The sequence below is a fragment of the Strix aluco genome, chromosome 13 (assembly GCF_031877795.1).
Source record: "Strix aluco isolate bStrAlu1 chromosome 13, bStrAlu1.hap1, whole genome shotgun sequence".
NCBI classification, from domain to species: Eukaryota; Metazoa; Chordata; class Aves; order Strigiformes; family Strigidae; genus Strix; species Strix aluco.
In genome coordinates this window covers 16,906,194-16,932,099 of record NC_133943.1, presented here as the reverse complement: position 1 = coordinate 16,932,099, position 25,906 = coordinate 16,906,194, and the positions used below count along the sequence as shown (strand labels likewise).

Sequence of the window (25,906 nt, the reverse complement as noted above, 5' to 3'; positions counted from 1 at the left end):
CCATTGGATTGACTAGGGTTGAACTAGCAGTGAGTTTGGGGTAAAAACCATCAAAATTAATGCAAATAGCATGAGACTATATATACTTCAGACCATGTCACATTTTAATTTTAATACAAGCATACATACTTTTCTTGCTTTCTGTGGTTTCCTTGAAAATAATGGACGTACCCCCAGAGCAGAGAAATAATTCTGGAATAGAGCATGGCAAAAGGAGTACTTCTGGAACAGTTACTGCAAAGTATTTTATCCCTCATCAGAAACTAAGGACAGTTTCCTTATGTGTTCCTTAGGGCATCCATCAATCCAAGCAGCATAACAGGAGCCTTAACAGATGTAACTCAGCTCTCCTCAGCCCATGCTGGCTCTGTTTAAAATCCAGTCCCCATTCTGACTACTGAGAAGGGAAAGATAAACTTGTGGCCAGAGCATAAAGCTGCAGGTCAGGAGTTTTCTGTTGTATTCCCACTTTAGCTGTTCTCCTCCAGGATGGCTGGCACTCTTGGGGTGCACTGGCAAAGACTGGCCTTGACTGCAGTGGGGCTTCTCTCCCCACACTTCCTCACCTTGGGCAGCAGCAGAAACAGCTGAACTGGATGGCTCTCACTCGGGAGCCACCACCTTTCGTTGGCTACAGAGGCGAGCCTCGCTCAGCTCTTGTTAGAATTTGTGAAGTCTGTGTTTGCATTTGCGTATTGGGAGTGACACTGACTGTTTCACAGGGGTGAAATAAAGCCTCGTGTTTTAAATGACAGTAAAACAGCTGGAGATTTGGGGGTTGGGGTGTTTTGAGAGGTGCGTAGTAGCAGTGCTCATCACTTGTCTGAAGAGGGAATTTCAGAGCAATTTAGCAAATAGAGACAGTCAATTGAAAAGTCAAGCTCTATGGAAAGCTTGTCAAGAAAAGATCTTTGAATCAAAGTAAGAAAGGAAGGCAAATTCAAGAGAGTTCAGCGCAGACAAGCTGCATTCTGCACCTTCCCCTAAGGCTTTCACAGCCACAATGCAATCCTGGGTGCTCACCAATTCCCTCCTGGGAGGGAGGGCTGGGGTTTCGGTGAGGGATGCCCTCACCGAGCAGACCCAGCGTGTCACAGGGGAGAGACGGTAGCACTCTTTGGTCTTCCTGATAACTTGCAGTCGGGATCAGATTGTATCCTGTGAAGCAACTGGCATGTCAGAATAGTGTAAACTTAATACACAGAACATTTCAGGATAGTTAAAAGGAAGTGAACCAAAATTTTAGAGATGCTGGCTATCTCGAGGGCAGCTGAATCTGTGCTAGACAGTCAGTCTGTACAACTCAAGCCTTTCTTTTGGGTGAAAAACCTCCAGACAGAAATGTTTCCAACAGTTGAGGAAGATGAAACTATTAAATGATTAGGACAGTTCCTGAAATGATGCACAGGGGCTGCATTAAGAGGTGTCTACTGGTACATAAATAGTCCCTGATGTTCTTTCCAGCTTTCATTCCTAGTTAATCCATCATTCGGCTAATCCAGTAGCTACATCATGTTACAAGGCAAAGGCTTGTAACTCAAATTACCTTACATTGCTAGATGTATGAAGGGATGGAGACAGCTGTGGCCCTGAATGGTTTTACCCTTGCTGGAAGCATTTTCTTACCTGCCACCCAAATAATTTGCGTAAATAAGACACTTTTGCTTGCTTGCTTGCTTCATGGTGGGGCCATTAACCCTTGAGGGGAGCCTAAATAATTACTTGTAAGTATTTCCTACTACTGTTTGTTGAGTTATTCTTCCCACTATTCATAGAATGCTACACCCCATAATTTCTTTACTTCTTCTGTCCCATTTTGCTTTCTAGCAGGCCAGATTTGAGAGGTGAAGGAGCCTGCCCAAGCTTGAACATAGAATTTGTCCAAGTATTGCTTTTTCTTTCATACTTTAGTTGCACCAAACCATTGAGAAACAGGCTGAGAGCCCTTGGCAGCTTTTGCAGTGATGTGTAGTTGCTGCTGGGTCTCACTAAAAACGACAGCCTCTGGTCGTGTGCTCTTGCTGATCCCTTGAGCAGTCTGGTCTCCTGACCTGTGAAGTACCATACATGTAGCACGTAATGGTGCAGTATAATGCCACATGCAGAGTGAGTCAGGCTCTTGCACCATCCTCTGCTCTGCTTACGGAGGTGGGGAATATTAATGGTAGGAGTCAGGCTTGTTGCTGGGCTGACCATCCGCTGGTCAGGTTTGTGCCCTGGGCATGTGAATAGGACACGCAAGTGAAGAATATCAAGGCAGCAAGGACACCAGTCAGTCTGTCTGTCCTGCCTTCAGCTCTAGGTGGTCTGCAGCTCTGCAGAGGGAAGAAAAGATGACAAAAACAGGAAAAAAAAATGGGAAGCCAAGTTATTTATTGATATGGGGAGGGAAATTCCATTCTGGCCCTGCAATAGAAGCCATGATTCACGGCTTTAATACAATAGACATTGAGTGCATACAGATGCAAATCCCCTCGGATAGGCCAACATTTTAAATACCACTAGACATGTTGTTAGGCTCTCTCTGATACTGGGAATGTTGCCATCACTACAAGGCTGTAGCAGAAAACAAGATTTCAACTGTACTGGTGTCAGATGGTCACTGGGAAATGAGATAACTTACCTAATCGTGTAAATTACTCTCTTACCAGGATTTGAATATGAAAGATTCTTTGCCACCTTCTTTACTGCATCGTACTTTTGCCGATAGCCACTTGCTGGCACTGTGTGGGATAGGGATGGAGCTAACATGCCATTATTCCCAGATAGGGGAGACCTTGGGTTTCTAGGAGGCTGGGTCAGGTACTCATGTGGCTGAGTTTCTCAGCCACTGTACTCTAGGCATGCATTTTTTGGTAGCTTCAGCCTAGATGTGACACACTAAGAGCTCAGAGATGACTGACCCAAAAAGAATTCCATGTTTCTAAAGGGAAAGCCAAGCTTAGAAACAAATTGGACTATTTCAGTGTGTGTTTGGCTGCACAGAGCTCTTTGCTTTCTAAGCTAAAATTGCAGGTGGTTTTCCTCACTTCCAGCCTCCACATCTTTATTGTGCTGTTACTATAGAAGAGTAGCTTTCTGTATGCCAGAAAACAAAACAAAACAAAAATCAACAAAAAATACCATTTAACACAATGAAATTACTTCTAAAAAAATAACTTCAAGAAAGGAGCATGTTTTTCCATTCACTGTATTGATGTTGGAGCATGGTATAAATATACTTTATTATTCTAAAGCTTGGAATTATTACCTGACAGCTTAAAATGCTGATTTAATGCAGCCCTGCAGAGAAAAGTGGTGGTTCTGTCATTACTGAGATAGCCAATACACATCATAAAATTGATGCATGGCAGCCCTGAATAAGGAACTGCACATCGTTCATTATTACATCACTTTATATTAGGACTGCAGGGATCAATAAAAAGCAACAGGATTAAATGCTGCCAATTCCCCCCACAAAGTCATTTGATTGACATTATTTGCTTGCAGGTGTGACTAAAATGCTGCCAAAAAATGTTGCCCGCTTCTCATAGTTTGCGGAAGGAACACTTTTTGCTTTTTGCTCTGTTTTGTCATCTCTGTTATGTTAATCACAGTATTCCCTGAGCCACCAAGGTGTAGAAAAGCAATTCAGGCGTGCAGAGCTGGAACATCAACCATCCTGTGGCTGCAGAGGGTCATGATGGGGGCCTCTCATGGAGGGAGGATGGAGAAAGAAAGTATATGCATCTACATAACGTTATCCATCCTACAGCCTGCGGCTCCTTTTTTAGCTGGTCACAAGCCATGTTTTGAAATGGAGACTGAAGGTCCCATTCTCCAGGCTTGAGCCAGGTGGTTGCTGAAGCCCTGATGCTGGGGCAGCCCTTCACTGGTCATTAGCACACACACAGGACCTGCTGTTGCCCTCTGGGAAGTTTCACACAACTTGCTGCCTTGTCCAGACAAGCTGGGGAACAGCCAGGAGCCAAAACACACTGTCACTCGGAACCAAATTCAGCACAATGACTGCTGCCTGGAAAGTGGAAATATCTTTCCTCATCAGCTCCCATGCATCCAGTTCCTCTGAAGAGGTTTTCCACAAGGAGCCTCCTCCTGCACTGACCCCACCTGGCTGCTGGCAGGGGGGAGGAGGAGGAAGCCAGCAGAATAGGTTGGTGGAGCAGTAGTTTCTCTCCTGATGCCACCTCCCTCAACTTTATAATGTCTCTCCTCTTCCAGCTCTCAGTGACAAGCACACTGTGTCCAAACAAGGGGCTCTAGCAAGAGCACAGACCTCTTTTTTATTGCTGAAGTTAACTGTAGCTCTTCCCTTGTTTTGGTTGAAGTGATACGCCTTTTGTTTTCCAGATGTGCAGTAACATCCAGCTGGGAGGAGTAAAACGTGTTTTATGTACTAAAGCGTGTTCATGACTAAACATTGTCTACACTACAGATTCAAAAAGAGGCTGTTCAGCAATCCCAAAAGATCTGTTCCAAGTCAGAGACTTTGGGATGTATTTTCTATTGTCAGGTTATAAACTTCTGCAAGGCTTATAATAGAAATGCTGATGCAGCCTTCGTGCAACAAACTTGAGAACTGTATAAAATAAAATTAAAAAGCCAATGTCTGCAGGTTTGGGTGCATCCCATGGTGTTGCTCCTATGAATGGTGTTACCCCATAGCAGCAGGTACACACTTTGCCTGAGTGTCACCACGGGAAAGGACAGGCCTCAAAGACAACTTTTCGTAGTTGCAGCAACATTTGCTATGCCTTGCAAATGAATGTCAAGCAGGTGGTGCTCTCAAAACTGACGGTCTTTTTCTTTAAATTTGCTGAGTTTTATGGCTTGCTTGCAGATTGCTTCCATTTGGAAGGTGGAACCTTACTGTGCTCTGTGTAGCTGCACAGGACCAACCTCAGACACTCAGCAGTGTGCAGACATTGGCAAAATCGTCGTCTGAGACATCAGACCAACTGCGCTTGCAGAATATTGCCCTTTGAGTCTGTAAGGTTAGGGAAGATGTCATCTTTAGCATAATTGGGAGACCTCTGTATGATCACCCTTCTCCACAGACTTGGCTGAGGAAAAGCAGTAGCATGGTATTGCTTTGCTCAGCTTGAACTTAAGCAGATTGCAGAACCTCTGCAGACAGGAGGGACTTGAACACGTCTGATGGCATGAATTGTGCTTAATGTTTCCAGGAATAATTGCTAACACCTTTCCATCTCAAATCAGATTGGTGCTAGGCTGCCTGTGTGCGCTATTGTTGTGAATGTTGAAACAAGCTATTAACAGCGATCATCTTGTATTTCAGATGCGAGTGCTTGCCGGGTTACAGTGGAAAACACTGTGAAATAGATGATGATGACTGTGTGGGCCATAAGTGTCGCCATGGAGCTGTCTGCGTAGATGCAGTCAATGGCTACACCTGCGTCTGTCCTCAGGGTTTCAGGTACGTGAGAGTCAGCTCCTCCCTCAGACTGTCTTCTGTACATACTGTTGGGGCACTTTCTTTAATTGCTTTCATCCTCAGAGCTAATCAGCCTCTAGATACGGTATCGATCTGTCATTCCTAGGTGAGCGGATGGCTCAGTGCTTCAAATCTTGTAGCTGAAGTAGGTCTTAACGAGCTAACTGAATACAGGGGGCTGACGATTCTTGCTTTGAAAACAGCAATTTGCCTTTTGGGCAGTGCTGTGTTCGTTTGCCTGCCTGCCTGCCCCAGCCTTTCCTGGCAAAACACTAGGTAATACACTCACATAAATTATATGGAGATCAACTCTGCATGTGCGAGAGTGAGCAAAAGATGATAAAATTACATATATGAACCCTCAGACCTGGCTGCAAGAAAACACGAGTCTGAAGATTCTGTACCAGTATCTCTGTGCCTGTTGGTGGATGGGCTCAGTACCATTTGGGCTGTAAATTTACAGTCTCTGATTCTGACAGCTGCCAATATATCTGACTCCTGGAAATCTCTCTGTCTGTCAAAGATAAGTGTGCTGCTCCAAATGGATTCACTAATCATTGCCTGAGGCTGGATACTGGCTTCCTTCCAGCTAAACCTTTTCTGTGTTTGAAATACACACATGAGACAAAGAAGGAGTACCTGAAAAGATCAGTCTTGACAAAGCAGAAATTGCATGAACACTTATGAATCATTTTCTCTGCTTTGTATCTACAACTGTTTTCATCCTTCTTGCTTTCATCCTTGCTGGTTTGGGGGGTTTTTTGCCTCTCAACACACATTTTTATTGCAAAGCAGACAGCCTTCCCTGAATAGGCATTGATATATAACATGATGTCAGCCTGTGGTTTCACAGAACCAGTCTTGTTATTTACAGGATATCAGATATCCTCTGAATTTCAAATTCATACCCTTTTCTCCCTGTTACTTTCTCCGCTTCAATCCCTTTGATGGCCTTAGGGATCTTGCAAATTGGTGACTGGTAAGGATAACAGGTGGCTGTCCCACAGTGGAATTGTAAATGCTCAATGTTATCTAATTGTTAGAGTTGAGAAATGGGATTGCAAAACCGTATCTGGAGTCAAGGGTAACTTGAGCCTGTCATCAGATGGTAGTGACCGGGAGACTTCTGCTGCAAGTCCCCTGATTTTTAAGGCATGTCAGTACTAGGCAGTGATGAATGTGAGGGTTTTTTTCCAGGAAGGTAGGGTCACAGTGGTTGGCAGAGGTGTTTTGAGTTGTGACACAGTTGAGCAGAGCAGCAGAGGTAGGTGGGAGACTGGTCTGGGTATCTTCCTGTGTACCAAGCAGCTCTATTGGCAATTCAGGCAGTGCCCTGGGTTGGCTGATCTCACACCAGGGACCCCAAGAGCAGAACCTGGAACAGCCCAGCCTGCTCACTTGCTCAAATGAGGGGGCTTCGTTCCCCTGAAAGTCCTCTAAGGAGAAAAAAATCTTTCTACACAAAGTTCCAAAACTCAACTACTAGCTTAGGCAGCACTTCATAGCCCAAGGTAGACTTGGGCAAGCAAAGTAATTCTGCTGCCTGTCAACAGCAGAGCCAGGATTAACTTGAGGTCTCCTGTTTGCTTTCTTTTTTTTGCGCTAGTCCATGCCACCTCCCTAAATTTCCTGTGGAAGATGCAAGGGAGCAAGGGTCTTATAGGAGAAAAACATCACAGTGGGCACTAACAGGCTCCCTCTGCCAAGGTGGAGAGCAAGCTGAAGCCCCTTGTGTTCTCCATGCAGAATAGTCCCAGATCTTGTTTGATTTTGGGATTAAAATTCTGCTAACAAAATATGATCTGCTCATTATTCTTTCCATGACTCCAGCCTTTTGTAGTTTAAAGGCCTGCTGCTCAGAAGGGGGTTCTGATATTTTTTTTTTCCCCTCTTAAAATTGCAATAGCAAAGACGGTGATTGACAGAGTTCAGCCTTCTGATGTTCAGGGTCATAGACTCAACTGTTCCCAAATCATGCCTCAGGTGCTGGGCTGTGTGGCACAGAGATAACTTTGCAAGGATAACAGACTTCAGGTGTTGATGAAAAGGAGAGAACACAAGGGGTGGTCTGACAAAGGTAACTAGGAGACATGAGATGATGGTTAATAAAGTTTTTTGGCTAAGTATCAGGAATCATTTTCCAGCAGTGAGTTTGCAGAGTGACCTCCCAGTTATGTGGAGCTTCTGCTGTTGTAATAAATACATAGACCTATAACAATTTAGTGGTTGTCACTATGCTGTGCATCAAAGCCACTTGGAGTCACACGTTAATAAGGATGTTAAAACTTACATCCTCGCACAGTTGAACAAATGGCAGTCTGGTAATTCTTAACAATGTAGGGCCTCATATGCACAGTGATGCACCTCTGATGGCAGCCCAAAAAAGCATTAGTACCAACGTGCACACACCTGTTTTTCCATCTTCGGATTTCCTATTCTTTGTTCACCTGTAGTTGTGCTCTAGGCAGCACCTTTCCTTATCATTCAGCAACCTTTTGCAATTACATAATATGCTTTCTTCCTGAAAAGTTTTCAGTGTTTTCTTCCCAAAATAACATTCGTTTACCCCCTGCAGCTGAAAACATTTTTGAGAATTTGTGAACCCCATTGGATAAAACTTAACTTCCCAAACCTTCCCTCTAGCAATCAGCCTCGCAGTAGTGCTGTCCTGATAAATGTTGCTCTAGTGGGGATGCACACATTAAGGCTGCTGAGCTTGATAGAAAGCACCATTCCTCCATTGTGTAGATGCTTCAGAGCTCCCCACTGGGATACTTTGCTGCAAGAAAGTCAGCAGTGATTATTTAAATAAATGAGATTGTACCAGGCAGAACAGACTTGGCCAAGCTATGCAAGTCAGGCTGTGCTCCACATTCCACTGCCAGGGAAATAAATAGTATTAATTATTTCTAAAAATATATTTTTAAAAATATTTTAAAATAAAAAAGGCCTTGACAGACGTTGTAGTTAATGTAACTTCTAGATGCCAGTAGCAGGATAGCTGCACTTGTAAAGCCACCCACTGAAGGGCTTTCACAGCAAGGAGGGGTTGTGCAGGAGCCATACTGGGAGCTCAGGGAATCTTTCAGAGCAGCACCACGCACAGACACACTGGCTTCTTGCAACATTTGCTTTCTGTTAGTGGAGGCTGTTGTGGGTTGCATGGATTTTTTATTATTATTATTTTTAACTTCCATTAAATTAGAATTACATACACTGACTTTCCTTCTGCTTTCTACTTGTTGCTCACAGACCAAACAAAATGATTGGCATTAGGGAGAACACAGCTAATGGGCCGAGTTAGCAGTGCTCCTTTCCGCTAGTCACCTCGGGAAAACAATCACACCTGACATCAGGCCAGCGGGGGACAGCCATCTGTGGAGTCGACCCTAGTTTGATCCCACTGCTGGCTCTCCTGATGTGTTTACCAGCCAGCTTCAAAGCCCTGCACTGGAGAGGGAGATCACACACTTAATGAAGCCAGGCTTTGAACAGGAGAGTGCTGCAATCGGACAGTCCACTTCAGTGCCTGGCTAGCAATGGGAACGTGGTGCTGATGTGTCCTCAGCTCATCAACTCTGGCTGGGTCTGACTGCTGTGCTGATAGGCAGCTACTACAGTAACTACCTTAAATTGGCAAGAATTGCTTTCTGTATATCTATCTTCCCAAGAGGTTGTTGCTATTTTTTTAATATGCCCTTTTTCTCTTGGAAAGGGGAATCCAAACTATCTCTTGCTGAGTGGTGCCATGCCCCTGAGCTGCTGTGCTCACCCTCCAGGAGCAGGGTGGCCTGTGGGGATTTGCCAAGGGTCTTGTTCAGGAAGGGAAAGTCTCATAGTCTATAACTAATTCATAGTTCAGGTGTGTTCACAAAGAAATGTTCCCAAGGACAAATTTACTTTGAGAAACATATCAGACTGAGCAAAGACAACCATTTCACACTGTGGTGGGTTGACCCTGACTGGATGCCAGGTACCCGCCAAAGCTGCTCTATCACTCCCCTCCTCAGCTGGACAGGGGAGAGAAAATATAGTGAAAGGCTTGTGGGTCGAGATAAGGACAGGAAGAGATCACTCACCAATTACCATCACGGTCAAAACAGACTTGACTTGGGGAAATTAATTTATTGCCAACCAAATCAAAGTAGGATAATGAGAAATAAAAACTAAATCTTAAAACACCTTCTCCCCATCCCTCCCTTTTTCCTGGGCTGAACTTCACTCCTGATTTTCTCTATCCCCTCAGCGGCACAGCGGGGCAGGGGATGGGGGTTGTGTTCAGTCCATCATCTGTTGTTCCTGCCGCTCCTTCCTCCTCAGGAAGGACTCCTCACACTCTTGCCCTGCTCCAGCATGGGGTCCTTCCCACAGGAGACAGTTCTCCACAGACTTCTCCAGCATGGGTCCCTTCCACAGGGTGCAGTCCCTCAGGCACAAACCTGCTCCAGCGTGGGCTCCTCTCTCCACGGGGCCACAGGCCCTGCCAGGAGCCTGCTCCAGCATGGGCTTCTCCCAGGGTCACAGCCTCCTTCGGGCATCCCCCTGCTCCAGAGTGGGCTCCTCCCCAGACTGCAGGTGGCATCTGCTCCACTGGTGACCTCCCTGGGTGCAGGGCACAGCCCTGCCCTCTCCCCACGGGCTGCAGGGGAATCTCTGCTCTGCAGCCTGGAGCACCTCCTCCCCCTTCTCCGTCACTGACCTTGGGGTCTGCAGAGTTGTTTCTTACATATTCTCACTCCTTTCTCAGGCTGTAATTGCTCCCCTTAGTTTTTGTTTTTTCCCTTCTTAAATATGTTATCCCAGAGGTGCTACCACTGCCACTGATGGGCTCAGCCTTGGCCAGTGGTGGGTCCATCTTGGAGCCAGCTGGCATTGGCTCTACTGGATATTAGGGGAACCTTCTAGCAGCTTCTCACAGAAGTCACCCCTGTAGCCCCCCAGCTACCAAAACCTGGCCACACAAACCCAGTACACCCATATGCAGTTACTCCCCTACACTATGCTGCCTGCTGTGCTCCTGTTTCCACTGCTGCCCACTGTAGTGACCCTGTACGTCTCCTCCAAGTACTCCTTGGAGCAAAGTAAATGGGGTTTATTTATTTCCAGCAGTATTGCCTGCCAGATTACACTTTTGAGATACATTTGTCTAAATGAATAGAATGGCTTGTCCCTATGGAAGATTGCACTTTTCTGGTAGAGGGTATTTACCACTTGGCTGTCAGGGAGTGGTTTGCTCCCTCCCCCTGACCCTTTGCTGATAGTATTAGCAGCCTGACCATGCCCACTTACAGCACTGTGTCAGCCAGGCATCGGGGGAAGATAAGGGGTCCCTGTCAACCACAGCTCCCTGCCCTTAGAGCAGCAAGGTAGTGATGGGGTGGGCGTGCGGAGCCTGGCTGTGAAACATCACTCCATTCTTGTGGTGAATAAAGGAAGCTTAGAGCAATGCAATGAGAAAAGTCTTGAAATGCAGTTTATCCTGAAAAGTACCAAGAGGTGGTTCCGGCTGAGAAGGAAACATCTGTGTGATTGTGTGCATGAGCACTTCCAACCCCAAGAGACACCAGGACTGGAGCGGGATGGTCCCTGCAGTGTGTGCTCACAGGGAGAGACCAGCACAGCTCTGTGCTTCACGCCTTGGAAATCCCCAGCAGTGTTCTTCACCCTCCTCATGCTTATTCCTGTGGAACCAATTTTTGTTTGCCATACCCACATCACCATGTACAAGGCCAACATACAGATTTGGGCAAAGTTAGGAAGCTGGTTAGGGTATTCCACGCTGTATAGTGGCTGTGCGGAAAGGAGAGCTTTTCTGGCCTTCTCCCAGGTGCAAATCCCAAATGTTTGCATCTTTCTTCAAGTTTGCCTTTCGTAAAAGTAGTAACGTAAAACCCTGTGTCTCTTCTCTCAGACATGATAGAAAAGCAGAGCAACTCCATTGCTTTTGATGCAGGTCAGGATTTAGCCCATCCATGTGTATTTATTTTGTGTATTTCTCTCTCTTTCGTGTTTCCCAGAGGCAGACCAGAGAGTGGCGTGTGTTGGGAGAACAGGGACAGGGAGAGGTTTGGGCTCTCATTCCACACAGCGCTAAAGATAGAGCTGTGGTACTCTGTGCAAAATTTCACACGAGAAAATGTAAAATGGAAAGCAGTCATCTCCATTTCCTTCTGTTACAGAGGCAGCAGGTTCTGGTCTCTGTGGCTGAGCAAGATTGGTCTTGAGTATGTTGCGGCTGTTTTGTCTGCTGTTCTTGCACGTTCTGTATGGGTACTATTTACTGTAGGGTAATGGCTTGGGTTTCTATTCTAATTGTATCTAGGAAGGTTGCCTAGAAATTCACTGAGCTTCCAAGCCTCCCCTGCTTTACTGTCAAGGAGTGAGTTTTTTGGCATTTTTTTTCTTTGTTTTTATAAGAGTGCTATTATTCCACAAAGTGCTCCCTGAATGGCAGGAAATTCCTAGTGGGACAAGTGGGATTTCACTGTTCCAGGACTGGGCTGATGGGATTCTCTGCATGAATGGGTCTGCCCCAATCCTCTCCTGGCAAGCCTTCTGCCCCCGCCCTGGCAAATTCTCTCTAACACAGAGAGATGGTGCAGGAGCCTGAGCCCACAAGCCCTTGCCGCAGCTATCCCCGCGGCGTTCCCCGCAGCACAGCTTGACACACGTTCCCTTCTCACCAGCTACCAATTTTTCATCATTTTACTGTCTACACATTTTCAAGCAGTCATGGAACTCGATGTAAAGAGTTTATGTTCTCTCATCAGTACAAAAAGGGTTTGTTGGGTTTGGGCAGTGGCTGTAATGAGAAATTTGGGGCATAAGTTCGGGGGCATGCCATGTGCAGCCAGGCAGAGAGCTTGGCCTGGTCCCTTTTCAGTACCCATTGATTGCACGGGCCCAGGGGATGTACTGGGCAGAGATTTTTCATTTAACTTTGCAGTTTAGTCTGACACATGACATCACTGAAAGATGACTGCAGCTTTCTGCACTTTCTCCGTTTTCCCTGCTCTTCTATGCTGGTGTCAATATTTCAGTGTAGCTGAGTCATTCCAGCCAATAACCTGGGAAGCGGGCAGCCACGCTGAATCCAGGAAGGCGGCCTGGGGCCTGAGCCATCACTGCTCCTGGGCAACGTGGCCCAAGCCTCGGAGGTCAGAGATTCCTACATGTGGGTTTCGCTCAGCCTCTCATGTAGTTAAGACAGAACCACAGCACTTTCCTCCGGATCTGAATATGATCTGACTTCACAAGTACTCAGATTTGGCATTTGGATTTCAGCTACCTCTGATTCTGGGCAAGCTTCCTTTCCTTTGCCTTTTTCTGATCCAGGACACTGCCAACCACAAACCCAGCTAAAATAAAGTTAATGATCCTGATGCTGTTAGAAGCAACCAATTCAGGGAAGCTTCCCAGAAAATAGTATGGTATCAGTGCATTGCTTCTGAGACTTTTTAGCAGTTGCCCATCTGTTGATGATACACTCTCTCATATACAGTAAACGAAGTGAGGAGGCTGTAAAAAGCACTAAAAATAGAGGATTTTCCCCTTACATGCCTTACAACAGCAGCAATAGACTCAAGTCACAAAGTCTACAATGGGAAAATCTCAGGTTTGGGTTTATATAGCTCCCAGTTTTTGCTGGGAACCTCTGCACGGCACAGTGTGGGATGGAAGCTATTTCAGACCGACTGCTGTACCTTGCAGAGCTAAATAACCAGTGCAATGTGCAGTACAAATTGCTTTTGGTATTTGAACTGGCTCATTCAGACCCAGCATGGGGATTTCTGTACAGCATGATGCTGTATAGCTTTCACACAGTAAAGCAGGCACATGGTAGCTGAATCTCAGAGTTGCTATACCACAGTAGTAGTACAACGTCAGCATCTGAAAAATGTTTTCTTCCTTAAAAAATGGTGATAATTGAGGCCACTTTTTCTTTTCTTTACCTTCTACAGTGGACTTTTCTGTGAAACTCCTCCACCGATGGTTCTTCTCCAGACGAGCCCATGTGATAACTACGAGTGCCAGAACGGAGCCCAGTGCATCGTCGCTCACCATGAGCCCGTCTGCCGCTGCCTCGCTGGCTTTGCTGGGCAGAAGTGCGAGAAGCTCATCACAGTCAACTTTGTGGGGAAGGATTCCTATGTGGAGCTGCCATCAGCCAAAATTCGCCCTCAGGCAAACATCTCCCTCCAGGTACGTCACCCAGAACATCAGCTGCCAGCCTAGTGCACTTCTAAGCAATAATACATATATATGTGTATTATCATATATCTTTTCATTCTGAAGGAACAGAGTTCACTGGCCAAGATGCTGACGAAGTTAGACTCAACTTGTGAGCCAGTTGTCTGCTCTAAAATTATTGAAACGTTAAGGAGCAATTAAGGCACCACTGTGCCTTTGTGGGCACATATCCTGCCTCCAGAATCTCACCGCTCTCTTATTCCCAGGCTGACCACATAACTAGAGATGCTTCAGGAAACCTCCCCATCTTCCGACTGATTTACAGCATTAAGTTTCACCCTGTAGAAAATAGTGCTTAATATTAGGACTAAAAAATAAAAGAGGCTGCTCTAAAGGGCCTTTCCAGACAATATTTTGCTTACTCTTTCACCATGCACATTCAGTAGATAAAAGGCCTGGGATTTTGTTACAGTCCTGTAGTTACACCTAAATTTGGTTTGAGGTCTAAGGTTCAGAAGGCAATGGAAAATAGATAGCAAAGGTGCCATGCCACTACTATCATCTTTGTGGTTGTGGATCAAAGGTATTTTGGATACTTAGTCCAATATGATATTTAAGTGATTTGGAAGTTACTTGCATTCACAACCTAGTAAGTACTAAACTTTTTTTTTCCCCCTAATATCCCAAAGTAAATGAGGGAATAATTTCTAGCTTTATATGTTTTCTAATAAAGAGATGTGTGGAGCACATCTATGACATGATACATCTCTTTCTTAGTCCACTGATTGTTAATCTGGACTATTTCTATGCTAGATTCACCCTGCAAATGAAGCATAGAATTTCAAAAGATGCAAGAAGAAAAATAATTCCTGTATGTTTATTTTATTGCATTTATTTTCTCAGTTTGAAAAGATTTTATTCCACAGTTGGAAATCATATTCTAGACTTACTTGATGGAGTTTGGTTGTAATTAAAATACCAATGTCAAGACATGGAAAAGAGGACTGAATTTCCTCATCAGGAATAGATTTTTATGAGTGGTTCCTGCAAAGTTTATTCTAATGAAAAAATTCTGTAATTAGTATTTATCTTTAATACCTTGAGTGTACAGTTCATATGAAAATTAAGCTGATTCATGTATATTTGAAACTCCGTTTTTTCTTCAAAATCCCCTTTTATTTAATATTACAAAAAAGATTCTAAAACGTAGGCACTCTAAAATACAGCTCCCCAGAGTCTCCAAATACCATAGGTCAACTTTAAAGCTGAAAATGTGGACATTGTCTTCTTAAGTCTACAAAACACGTTACATCAGGCATAGCTTGAGGAATAAAACTGATTATTACAGAAAACACATGCAGTTGATGTTCTCACTTCTTGTTTCCCAGGCTGCGTATTATTCTTGCATCCAGTAATTAATCACTAGTGAATTAAAATTAGAATACAACATTGATTATTAAGAACAGATAGAGCAAATCTTATTAAAAAGTGCTCAAGGAAAAAAAAATCTTTTGAGGGCAAAAGGATAGTATTTAAATATATATATAAATGCAAACAAATTTTTAAACTTACTGTTTAGTTTTGGCATTTAACAGCCATTACAAAAAAATAAGCAAGAAATCTTAAGAAATATGTACTGTGAAAATAACAGGCAGGTTGTATCCAAAAAATCACATTTTGTATCTTTTTGTTTTCATTTGTACTATAGGGATATTTGTGAGCGGGAGACTGGGAAAGTGGAGTCCTTATTTTTTGATTCAGTGTTCAAGACTTTTTTTTTCCTTGATGTACGTCAAAGCTAGAGGGATGAGGGCCTCTTTGTCCTTCCTCACTCTAAATGTCCCATTTGAAACCAACATGACTTGCTAATACTCGGATTGAGTGAATAACTCGTGGTTATGCTAGATGTGGGGACAGGTCCTTCTTTCCTTCTTTGTGTTCACAGAAAGTCTGTGAACAGATCAGTGCCTGCTGAAATCTGTTTGCTTGTAATTGTGACACACTCCACCTGCTGCCAGAGTTGATTTTCTAAACCTCCACTTCAACCTGGAGTAGTAGCTGAGTAATAAATTCACATGTCACCAAAAATACAGCAGCATTCTATTGGCAGGGATCAAATAAATTGTAGCTTTCACCTCCTGAAAACTAGTTCTCATCTGAAACAAGGGAACCATCCCTTAGTGGGAGGCCGACCTGTTTGTATATGAGCTCGCTCAATGTCACCAAGACCTTTTTGTGTCTCGTGGCTCTCGCTCTCATTGTTGCTCATGTGTATGATTTATTAAATCATATTTTAATTGCATAGATGATTTTGGTTTGATTTTAATATAGGTTTATTTCTTTTTTAATGATTCTCAAGCAACCTTACCTGGTTATTAATGTTTCACAGGTAGCAACGGACAAGGACAATGGCATCTTATTATACAAAGGAGACAATGATCCTTTGGCTCTGGAGTTGTACCAAGGACATGTTAGGCTCATCTACGACACGCTGAATTCTCCACCTACCACAGTATACAGGTAAATAGCTAAGCTTTACCACGACAGTTGCTTTCCAAAAGGATGGAGAGGTAGGATTTTTCTAAGAAATGCGCATGGAAGAAGAACTGTTTGTTTTACTTCAAGGTATCTCTTTTATGTATGTAATTCAGTAAAAAAATCAGAATAAAGACTTAGCTAGAGGCTGCATAGTTAAAAATCGGCGTTTATTGGCAATACCAGTGATACTGTGTCCTACTGTGATTGCAGAAAAATGTGTTTTCTCATCTACTGTAAAGGTTTCGTTTCTGGTGAATGTTGTCATTTAAATAGTTCCAAATAATCAGTTTCTTTGATGTTGATATTTAGCATTAATTTACTGGACCAAGACAGAACAGTTACTGTGCAACTGCAGGATTAGACTGTGTCAAATTGGAGGAGAATGGCTAAATTCGTCTACAGGGTGAATATTTTTGGAAGAAGTCTTACCTATACCAGTAGTAACTACACAAACCATGAAAAAGCACAAATTACAAAGGTAATTATAGGGAAATTTGACCTTAAGATATTTGACTTTCAGGGATACCAAACCCACAGTTCTTACTGATCAGTCACAAGAAAGAAAAGAAAATGTAAAAGTGAAACCCATGCACAGACGCGTTTCCGTAGGAAAGAGATGTGCTACTCATGTCTTCCGCTGCTCCTGTAGCAGCCCTCTTCCTTCTGATTATTTTTAAGCCCTGTTGCACCAGCATATTCAGTGTAAACATGCAGTTGTGACCACATGGAGCCCTTTCAGGTTCAGTGCAGTTTCATGGCTCTGTGTGTGCAGAAGAGCTGGCTTTCCCAGCCCACCTCGCTCTTTAAAGAAGAGCATCATATAAGAGCAAGTGAAAGGATGCCACCAAGTATCACTAGTCAGAACAGGCCTTGTACTTTTTCTGGAAAATTTTCTCAGCACTTGGTAAAACTTGTCTTCCAGGGAGTTTCCTATATGGGGAATGGTGACTTGTTTAAGAAAATGAAAAAATTCTTTCTGTATAAAAGCAAAATGGATAATACCAATGCAGGCATGTCACCAGGAAGAGCAATGGCTTGTCCACTGTAGGAATGAAGAAAGTAGTTTGTTAGTGATTTTCACCAGCTGGATAGGTGTGAAAAATGTCTCTGTGTGTGGCTGCTAATCCTAATTGATTTCATGTTAGACCAAAGCTGAAGTTGTTAAACAGTTTTATGCCACTAATTAGAACACAGGGAAAGCTCATTATGTGTGGGCAGCACAGGGGGTGACAGATCGGCGTGGATGCTTGCTCTGCGTTGTCAAGGGCAGAGCAGTGTGGTGACATGAGCTGTTGCCACCATCACAACAACACTTTATGGATCTGCTGCCTTCTGGCAGAGTTGCCAGAGATGGAAAGCAGCAGTGTCCTCATTATTCCTGCACCTTTCATATTGATCAAGGAGGAGGTCTCCATTCAGACTGACACCTCATTACCATAAGATTAATGGCCTGCTCACTATATTTTGTACTGTGTGATCTGTCGAGATGGGAAAGAAGCTGCTTAATACGATGCCCTTTCTGAAATGTCACTCTAATCTTTTATTAGTTTAAGGAGTGGAGCAAAATGGGATTAGCATGGAGCTTGATGGGAAAAGATTAGGTTGATTGAGAAAAACTGCAGCTAAAGAATGTCAAAAAGGCCTCTAAATAGATTAAAAGACTTGTTTTCCTTAAGGGCTGAGAAAGGGGGAGGAAACCTGCTCCTCTCCTTACAATCATAGGATTTAAGGCTAGAAGGCGTGAGTGGATCTGGTTTGACCTCCCTGTATATCCTGTTTGACTTTTAGCTAAAGCGTAAGCTCTGTTTGGCTAAGATGTGACTTCCAGCTTGGTACTGAGTTTTGACAGGAAAACACCCAATAATGGAAAATCCCCCATTTCCTTTAGTAGCTTGGACAATGGTCAGTCATTTCCATTACTCAGGCACTGGCCATAATTTCTAAGTTGTGTCACAAATGCCTTCTGGATGTTTTAGAGGCTTTCTCTGTGGAAATTAAAGTCCTTTTATACTTGGTACTGGCTCTCATGAGTCTATCTGTACTTTTAATTGCATTGTCTCCTAACTTGCATTTTGATGAAATTATTGGCTGATTCAGTGTGATATATCTTGCCTAAACCTTAAGAATTTGGGGAACTTTTTTCTGCAACTTCTACAATTTTTCATTTTTCATTAAAAATAAGGTTACTAGGAGAACCTGTAACATTCAGATCTTGGCCTCACCATTGGTAAAACAGTTTGCCTTCTCTGTTGCCTACTTCTTGCTGTCTTGTTTAGATGCCTCATTTAAATCTCAATCTCAGCAAATGTGGACTGTTTGCCTTTGAGAAGCTCTGTTGAAAGACTATTAGATTAGTTTTCATGGGCGATATCAGGCTCTGCTATCCTCCAAAGGGGTCCACTTCTCAGAGGAAATGAGCAGTGCTTGGGCTCTTGTTTCTTGTCAGAAGTGTCTGCCAAAAGAGGAGGAGGCCTTAAAATACTGCCTGGTGGGAACTGTGCCAGCTACAGCTGCAGGAAATCTAGAACTGACCTGGTCCTGTGTACTAACTGAGATGTTTTGCTGGCTATTTCAGGTACTCCCGTGATGGGGTGTGGGAAGTCATTGGCAAGCCACACTATGTAATTCTTCATCAGTCTTCATGATAAGATTTATTAATAGTACTTAAAAACAGTAGAATTAGCAAAGGGCTTGGTTAATACAGGTAACATCCTGTAGGGATAAGACTAAAACTGTTGTCAGACAGGTTGGGAAGCCAGCAGGGAGTAAGGCATACTTGGTGGTAGTTTTCAGTAGTATTCAGCAGAAGGGTGCTGGAAGGATGAAGTATGCAGTGCGTAACATTGCAAAACTCTCCCCCAGCCCCTTAGTATACAGCCAGGGTGAAGGTTTGTACCAGACACGTGGTGTGTGTGCTCTGAACTTACTGAGCAGTGTATCTGCGGGTGGCCTCGCTTTGCAAAACTATAGTAGGAGACTGTGGGCAGGGATGTGGCAGAGTGGCGGCTTGCAGGCATGACGGGAAAGAGCAGTTCATTTTATCTGCTCTGTGAAGGCAGGTTGCCTCTGGCTATTGGAGTGGACATGTTCCTGTATGTTAATCGCTCCTTTGAGCAGATTTAAGTAGAACTGCAGTACAAAGCTAGTCTAGAAAAGCCCAAGATTAACTCGCTGTACATTCAGATTTGCTTTACATGTATTCATTCCTATGGTATGTTTGGATAGAAAGGTTAAAGTTGACATTGGACTTTTCCTTCATTCCAGTCAGATAAAGGTCAGCAAATGTCCAGTGGAAGACTACCTAAAATACATTGTCATTTATCATCAAGTTAGAAAGAAATACAAGTTAATGCATGAATATGCAATGATTGTACTCTCCTTTTAAAAGAAAAGCTGATTGTCTGTTACTGGAACTCCTCGCTGTAAGCTGCACAATAACGGTTTCATGGACATCATAGTAAACATCTTACAGAAGATCCATTTTTGAAGTGGGATTCCTATTTGTTGTTTCTTTTACTCTATTTAAATATTCTATAGATGCACAAATAAGAACAGAAATCTGTTTCTGAGTGCTTTATTGACCTCCTGGTTTCTGCACTGGTGAGAGTTATTCTTCCATGCCATGACAGTACTTAGTACTGAGACAACAGTGAGTTCTTGAGATAAAGTAAATCTCTTACACAGATACCCTACCTTAATTTAAAGATACCAACTGATGAAGAATGTGTTGCTTTTATTTACCACCATGCTCCAATTGTTAAAAGTTTGAATTAACAAAGAGCATGTAATTCTGTAGTTTCAGCAAGCAGCCATTGATACTGATATCTGTTTAACTGTATTCCATAGGGAGAGCTTCCTATTTTCAGTCTTTTTTCCTACATCTGTTTCTTGAACCAGAGATAAGACCTTACTCGTAATTTTTTTTTCTGATAGGTTTTATGTTATTACACAGTCATATTGATTTGGATGCTAAATTAATCCTTCCTAATAGAAATGAAAAATAGAAATTTGACACAAACTACTGATGTAATTCCCTCCAGAGTTCCCAGATTGCCATGTTGCATACAGACTGTCATATCTGGTAAAGAGCAAGATGCAGATATCATTGGTGTAAAATCATATGTTTTCATGCAGGGTTCCTGACAGCATTGAAAAAGGAGGCAGTTAGGAAAACATAAGAATTCATTGTATTTGTCTTTCTGCAGAGCCTACACCCAAATTACATTATAAATCCTTTAAAAAGTATCCTTGCATAATCTGTTTTCAAAAATGCTCTATCATTAAAAATATTTCTTACAGATTGTATCATGCAGTTCTCGTGGTCTGGCTAATTCTTACATAGCATAGATGGATGTTCTTGTGGCTAAAGCTAAAGGCCTGAAATAAGGGAGCCTAAATTCTTGCTGTATCTGCCTCATAAGTGATGACTGTAGGATGATAAATTAAATCTGGTCCTCTGTGCACAAAAAGTACAGAAATGCACACAAAATAGAAGCAGCATTTCAGAAATGTCCTGCAGGTCTCTGGAGGGTGAGTTTCCTTCTCCCTCCAGGCTGTGGAGCAGCACAAGGTTCTTTGCCCTGACAGCATCTGCAAGCCACATCACTCGGCCTCTGCCCTCGGCGGCTGGAGCCCAGGGAGCCGCCCGCGTGGCCACCAGCACTCAATGTCCACCAGCAGGTCCCTGGCCACGCCACTCCTGAACTTTGGGCCTCTACTCAGATTTCATAGACTTCTCCTCCGCTCTTGTGGTGCTGAGGTTGAACAGTTGCTTTGGTGATGGAAGAACTTCCACATCTTCAAAGTTATAGGAGATGGGATTTTTGCGTAATCACCTCCCTTTAGCTGCAATTGCTTATCTGCAAAAAAGCCTGGGAGGCTTCACTATTAATTCACTGCCTTCTAGGGAGGAATGTGCTGGAGGAGTGAAAGCATTAATTATTCTTAGGATCATTATTAGAGCTTGTCAAACCCGGTTTTCACCAAAAGTCTCTTGGCAGAGCTCACTGCATGACTGGTCCTTTTCTTCCTAATACCTTCATGGTCTGCAGCAGTGCTGTGCTGTCCCTGGTGGGATTCCTGTTTGATACTTCTGGATGGTCCCTAAATAGACTGTTTTTCAGGAATTTCTATGAGCCATCACTGAGCTCTTAACAATTCTGCATATTTGCAATTCATTTTATTCTCTATATGACACACTCTTATTTTTCAGGTACTCCTTAGGGATTTTGCATCAAATATAATGAAAGAAACCAGTATTAATCTCTGACCTGCACAGTAAAAGTTGTAAAATTTGAATGTGCTTATACATCTTGCATGAGCCAAGGCAAAGGACAGATGAATTATTTTTTGGCTTTATAAAGGGCTCTGGTGTATTTAAATGGGACAAAAAAAAGACAAGTGTGTGAGTTCTTGTCACACTACAAACACTGCATTTCCCTAGTTTTTCTTGGATTTTTCTGTAGTAGTACAGTGAAAATGTAAGGCCAAGACCTTAAAATATGATCTAACTTTTATCATTAGGTTCAGAACCAAATATTTGCTTTCATGAAATTCAGAAACTTTCTTCTGCTAAGATGAAGCTTAAGAAGGGTAAAGTTTTGTCCTTCAGGCTGCCTGAGGACTTAGCAGGCAAAATCTCGTTAAGCTGAATTAATTTTTTTCTTTGTAAATCTCTTCAGTATCTCTTGCAAGAATGATAGTTTCTCACCTCTCCTCTCTCTCCTTGCCTCTGCCCAGCTCATTCTCTTCAGTGTAATATCTGAGTACCCAGAAACACTGTGCTGCAGACCCACAGCTTTATTTCTAACCTTACACATATGTGTGGGGTGTTTCACCTTCATAAAGCAAGTCGGTGTTGGCGTGTCTGTGTACCAGGTGTGGGAAGTTAGGAACAGGTCATCTGAAGCCACTTGCCCTGTGGTAGTGACAGAAATAGCAGTTACATTCTCTGAGTCCCAGGTCACCTTCTTCAGGGCCCAAAATCTGGAGCTGTCGGTCGAAGTTGCGCTCAGATGTCCCCGGTCAACAGAGGTTGGGCTGCACCAGCACACACGGGTGCTGCCAGTGGGCACGGGCTGCTGACTTGCCCGAAGACCCGTGACTGAGGCAGGCACAGGCTTGGCTTTGTCTTCCCCTCAGCACTCACCATTGAATTTTGGAGGACTTATGCCACAGTCTGTGAAAGCCATAAACTCAGTAGCAGCTCCTCTGCCACAAAGGGTTTCATGCCATTTTAGCTCATTTTTTGAATTAACTTGTATTATGACCACTTGAAGTCAAAGCAGAGATATTATTTGTATCCTTTTGATTAGGAATGTGGCCATCTACTCCATCACTGTCACCTTTATCATTGTTTTTAAAAAAAAATATAATACTGCTGCAGACCCAAATCAACTTCAAGCAGGTGGCAGAAGACAGTCCTCCTCCCCCCAAATCACTTTTTACGCAGACTGTGCTGGCTTTAATGCACAGACAACATACAAGCAAATTGTCAGTAGTCTGTGTATTTAGTTAGTTGATTTGATGTTTTCTAAAACAGACACCCACAAGCTGGTCTGTACCCAGTTACTTTAGTCACTGCGTACCTGTCCTCTGCCCTGCTCCACCTCTATCTCCCACAGCGCTCTCCCAGCTGAAGGGGATGGAACGGAAGCTGGAACAGATACACTGTGTCCATCCCCACTGAAGAGTTATGCAAAACAGAGGAGTGCAGTACACACATGTACACATACCTTTACTACAATAACATTATAATGCCAGTTTCTTTCAGCACAGAATAATAATAAAAATGTAATGAAGCAAACAAGATCCGATATTAATCCCAAGAAGAAATGAGAGGTGATGAGATAGGGATAGTTCATAACTAAACAAAAGCAGGGAGGGGACAACACCCAAAATGAATCACTGTGTTAAAATAGTCTGAGTTCAGCCTCTAGTTAGAGTCTAACCTCACAGCATACCGGCCCTATGCAGCTCTTCTCTCTCCTGACTGTATTGGACACTTCAGGGGATTATGCCTAAAGATGGAAAGCAAATCCTTCAAAATTACAACATTTTACTTTACAGTGGAGAGTGTTAACCATTCATTTAATACCCTTATATATTCTCAAGAGCATCAAGAAGGAAGATGTTTGCTCTTGAAGGTCTACTGAACTCTAGAAGTAGCTCAGTGCCTTGCAGGTACTTGCTGGTTTTCATGTTCAAAGTAGTCTTGGGTTTGTGTAAAAATGAATGGTGAAGCCAAAAGTTGTTCTCTACAGTGATTTGACTATGACTAAAATAATATATCTCTATCATCAAAAGAAAATTGCTTCTGAAAATGCAGAAAATCCCATTATAAATGAAAGTTTTCCCCTGTTTGTTAAAGTTAGCAGCTGGGTTGAGTTTTAGCCAGTTCAGTTCAAGCCTTAAAACTGCCCAGCCAAACCAAAAGTAATTGTGAACTAAGAACTATTTCTTCCACCCCAGCAGATAACTTGATTTAGTCATTAGTCTGTCCATAACATGGCCTCACTGTCTCTTCTAGTGAAAGCATCAGTGAAACCATGAGAGTGGTCCTGGCAGCTCCTGAGCCCCCGTAAATTAGAGCTGATGTTAGTCCACCTTCTGAGCCATCAACTTGGTTTCTGCATGTTGGAAACATGCTCTTGTGCTGAACTCTGTTTCCAGTGAGTAACTAGGAGAAAGGTGTGCAAATGTATTTTAAAAGGTATTTTCTTGCTTCATTAGTCCAGTAGTATATTGCCAAAGTTGGTTAATGCTGATTACATCAGAGGAAGATTGAAGTATTCTCATAATAGACAGTGATGGAATAAACCTAATCATAGTCAAAATGACTTTATAAACTTCTATGCACTAATGACTGACTCATGTCTTGAACTGTGAGGTTTTTGCCTTACAACATGTAGCAAGCTAAGGTAACATGTTTATTTTTTTCTGCCTGCAGTTTTCTTGTAAACATGATGACTAACACAAAGTTCAGATGTGTACCATGTGTGACAGATTAATATCCCATCTATACCAAGTGCCAGGCTCTGGATTCAATAGATACGGTCTCTGTTAGAAGTGCACACAGAACTGGCACTGAGGGTGATCACGGAGGTGCGGCATGGTTCTGACAACAGTCATTTCAGTGCTTCTTCCTAGTGTAAAAATGTGACCCACAGCTCTGCATTTGCCAGCATGCCCCAATATGTTGTCAAATAGCAATAGATCTTGTTTATTTTTGTGGAAGGAGCAGCACTACTGTAGATATGTTGCCACAGATGAGGTGGAAACAATTTAATTTCCTGACCATGTATCAGGTTTCTAAATAGACACACCTTTTTTTTTCTTGGGGCTTAGCCTCCAATTTCAGATAAAACCCATCATTCTCTGTCATTCTAATTGGAAGCTCCTTTAATTGTATTCTGTAGTGGCCCTGGTCCCTGCTGCTAAATGGCAGATACCTTCATATTTTCCAGAGCTGAAAAGGGGATAGATGGTTTAAAGTCTTCCCCCAAATGAAATGACTCTGTGAAGACACTTGATGTATATCCTCATCAGAACCTGAGATTTGATATCCAGCTGCACAGCAGAGGTGTTTTCAATCCTGTTGGATGCTGGTGCTATAAAGTAAACCCGAGCACCCTGTCCTGCTCTGAGTCACGCAGCGTGTGCCACACCGCTGGGCACGTACGGCCCTGACTCCTCGCTGGAGGACGTGGCACTGGTGCTGTCACCGGCCCTGCAGCTGCGCCAGCACCCGCCTTCCTCTGTGCTGTTGGCAGTGTCATTTTTTTTTAAGAATAACTGATTTAATGAGTCCCAATAGCATTGCAGAATCTATATGTGATTGTTTTTACACCCCGTATTTACTGGGTTTGTTATTTTATATGATGCATGTTACAGTAAAGACACTGAGATGCGATAGCTCGTTGCACTGCAATACGCTGTGTGCCGTGATGTGCAAACTCGTGCTGGTGGAGTAAGAAGGGAGGGCAGAAACACCGTGATCTGTCATTCAGGAGAGGCCTTGGACTTGAAGAGTTCATTCAAGCTGCTTTTACTGCCATGATGTTTGCGTTCAACAAATTCCTAGTTAGCAGAATGAAGTACCGAGCTCTGCAGAGACAAGGTGATACTGCAGGAGACCAGCACAGCTCCGGCTTCCCAGCAGCGGGGCTGGAGGGAGGTGTCAGACCCCTCGCCCGTGTCAGGGACACTGTGAGAATTCACTGCAAATGAGGAGTGTTTACCCTGGCCATGAATCTGACCCTTTTATGAATAATCTAGGAAAAGGGGTCAGGATTGTGTTAACTGCATGGTGCAGGGGTATAAAAAAGGTCCTTGCTTTTCCCTTAGAAAGTCTGTAATACAATAACTTTCACTGTTGGCAGGGGTGCTGCAGGAATTGAATTATGACTGGAAATTAGATATGCATAGCCTGGCCAAACGATCATTAAGGGAGATAAGGTAATCAGCTGCCAGTGTTTAAGGGCTGTAAACACCAAGAAGAGAGAGATGGTTTATCTGGGTGGTCTACAGAGTTGTAAGTAGAAGAGGCATAAAACCAAGCAAATGAAAATGGAGGGATCAAGGAAAAAAATCTTAATATCGAGTGCTCTCAGCCTAGGAGACCTAACGCTTGAGTCATGTAAAACAGGATTGAACATAACAAAAGACAGTATATTTTAAGCTGAAAGTGAACTTGAGTGCTTTAATATATCTCTTTCACCTCTT

General features: G+C 43.3%; 1 protein-coding gene across 2 annotated transcripts in view; it reads left to right on the top strand.

The window, feature by feature from the left end:
* SLIT3 (slit guidance ligand 3) overlaps positions 1–25,906 on the top strand; it is a 528,498-nt gene that overhangs the window by 486,388 nt on the left and 16,204 nt on the right. For both annotated transcript variants that reach the window (XM_074838539.1, XM_074838540.1), the window contains exons 30-32: positions 5,300–5,437; positions 13,417–13,657; positions 16,035–16,165. In XM_074838539.1, the coding sequence (XP_074694640.1) occupies positions 5,300–5,437; positions 13,417–13,657; positions 16,035–16,165 (510 nt within the window). The remainder of the gene's footprint in view (positions 1–5,299; positions 5,438–13,416; positions 13,658–16,034; positions 16,166–25,906) is intronic.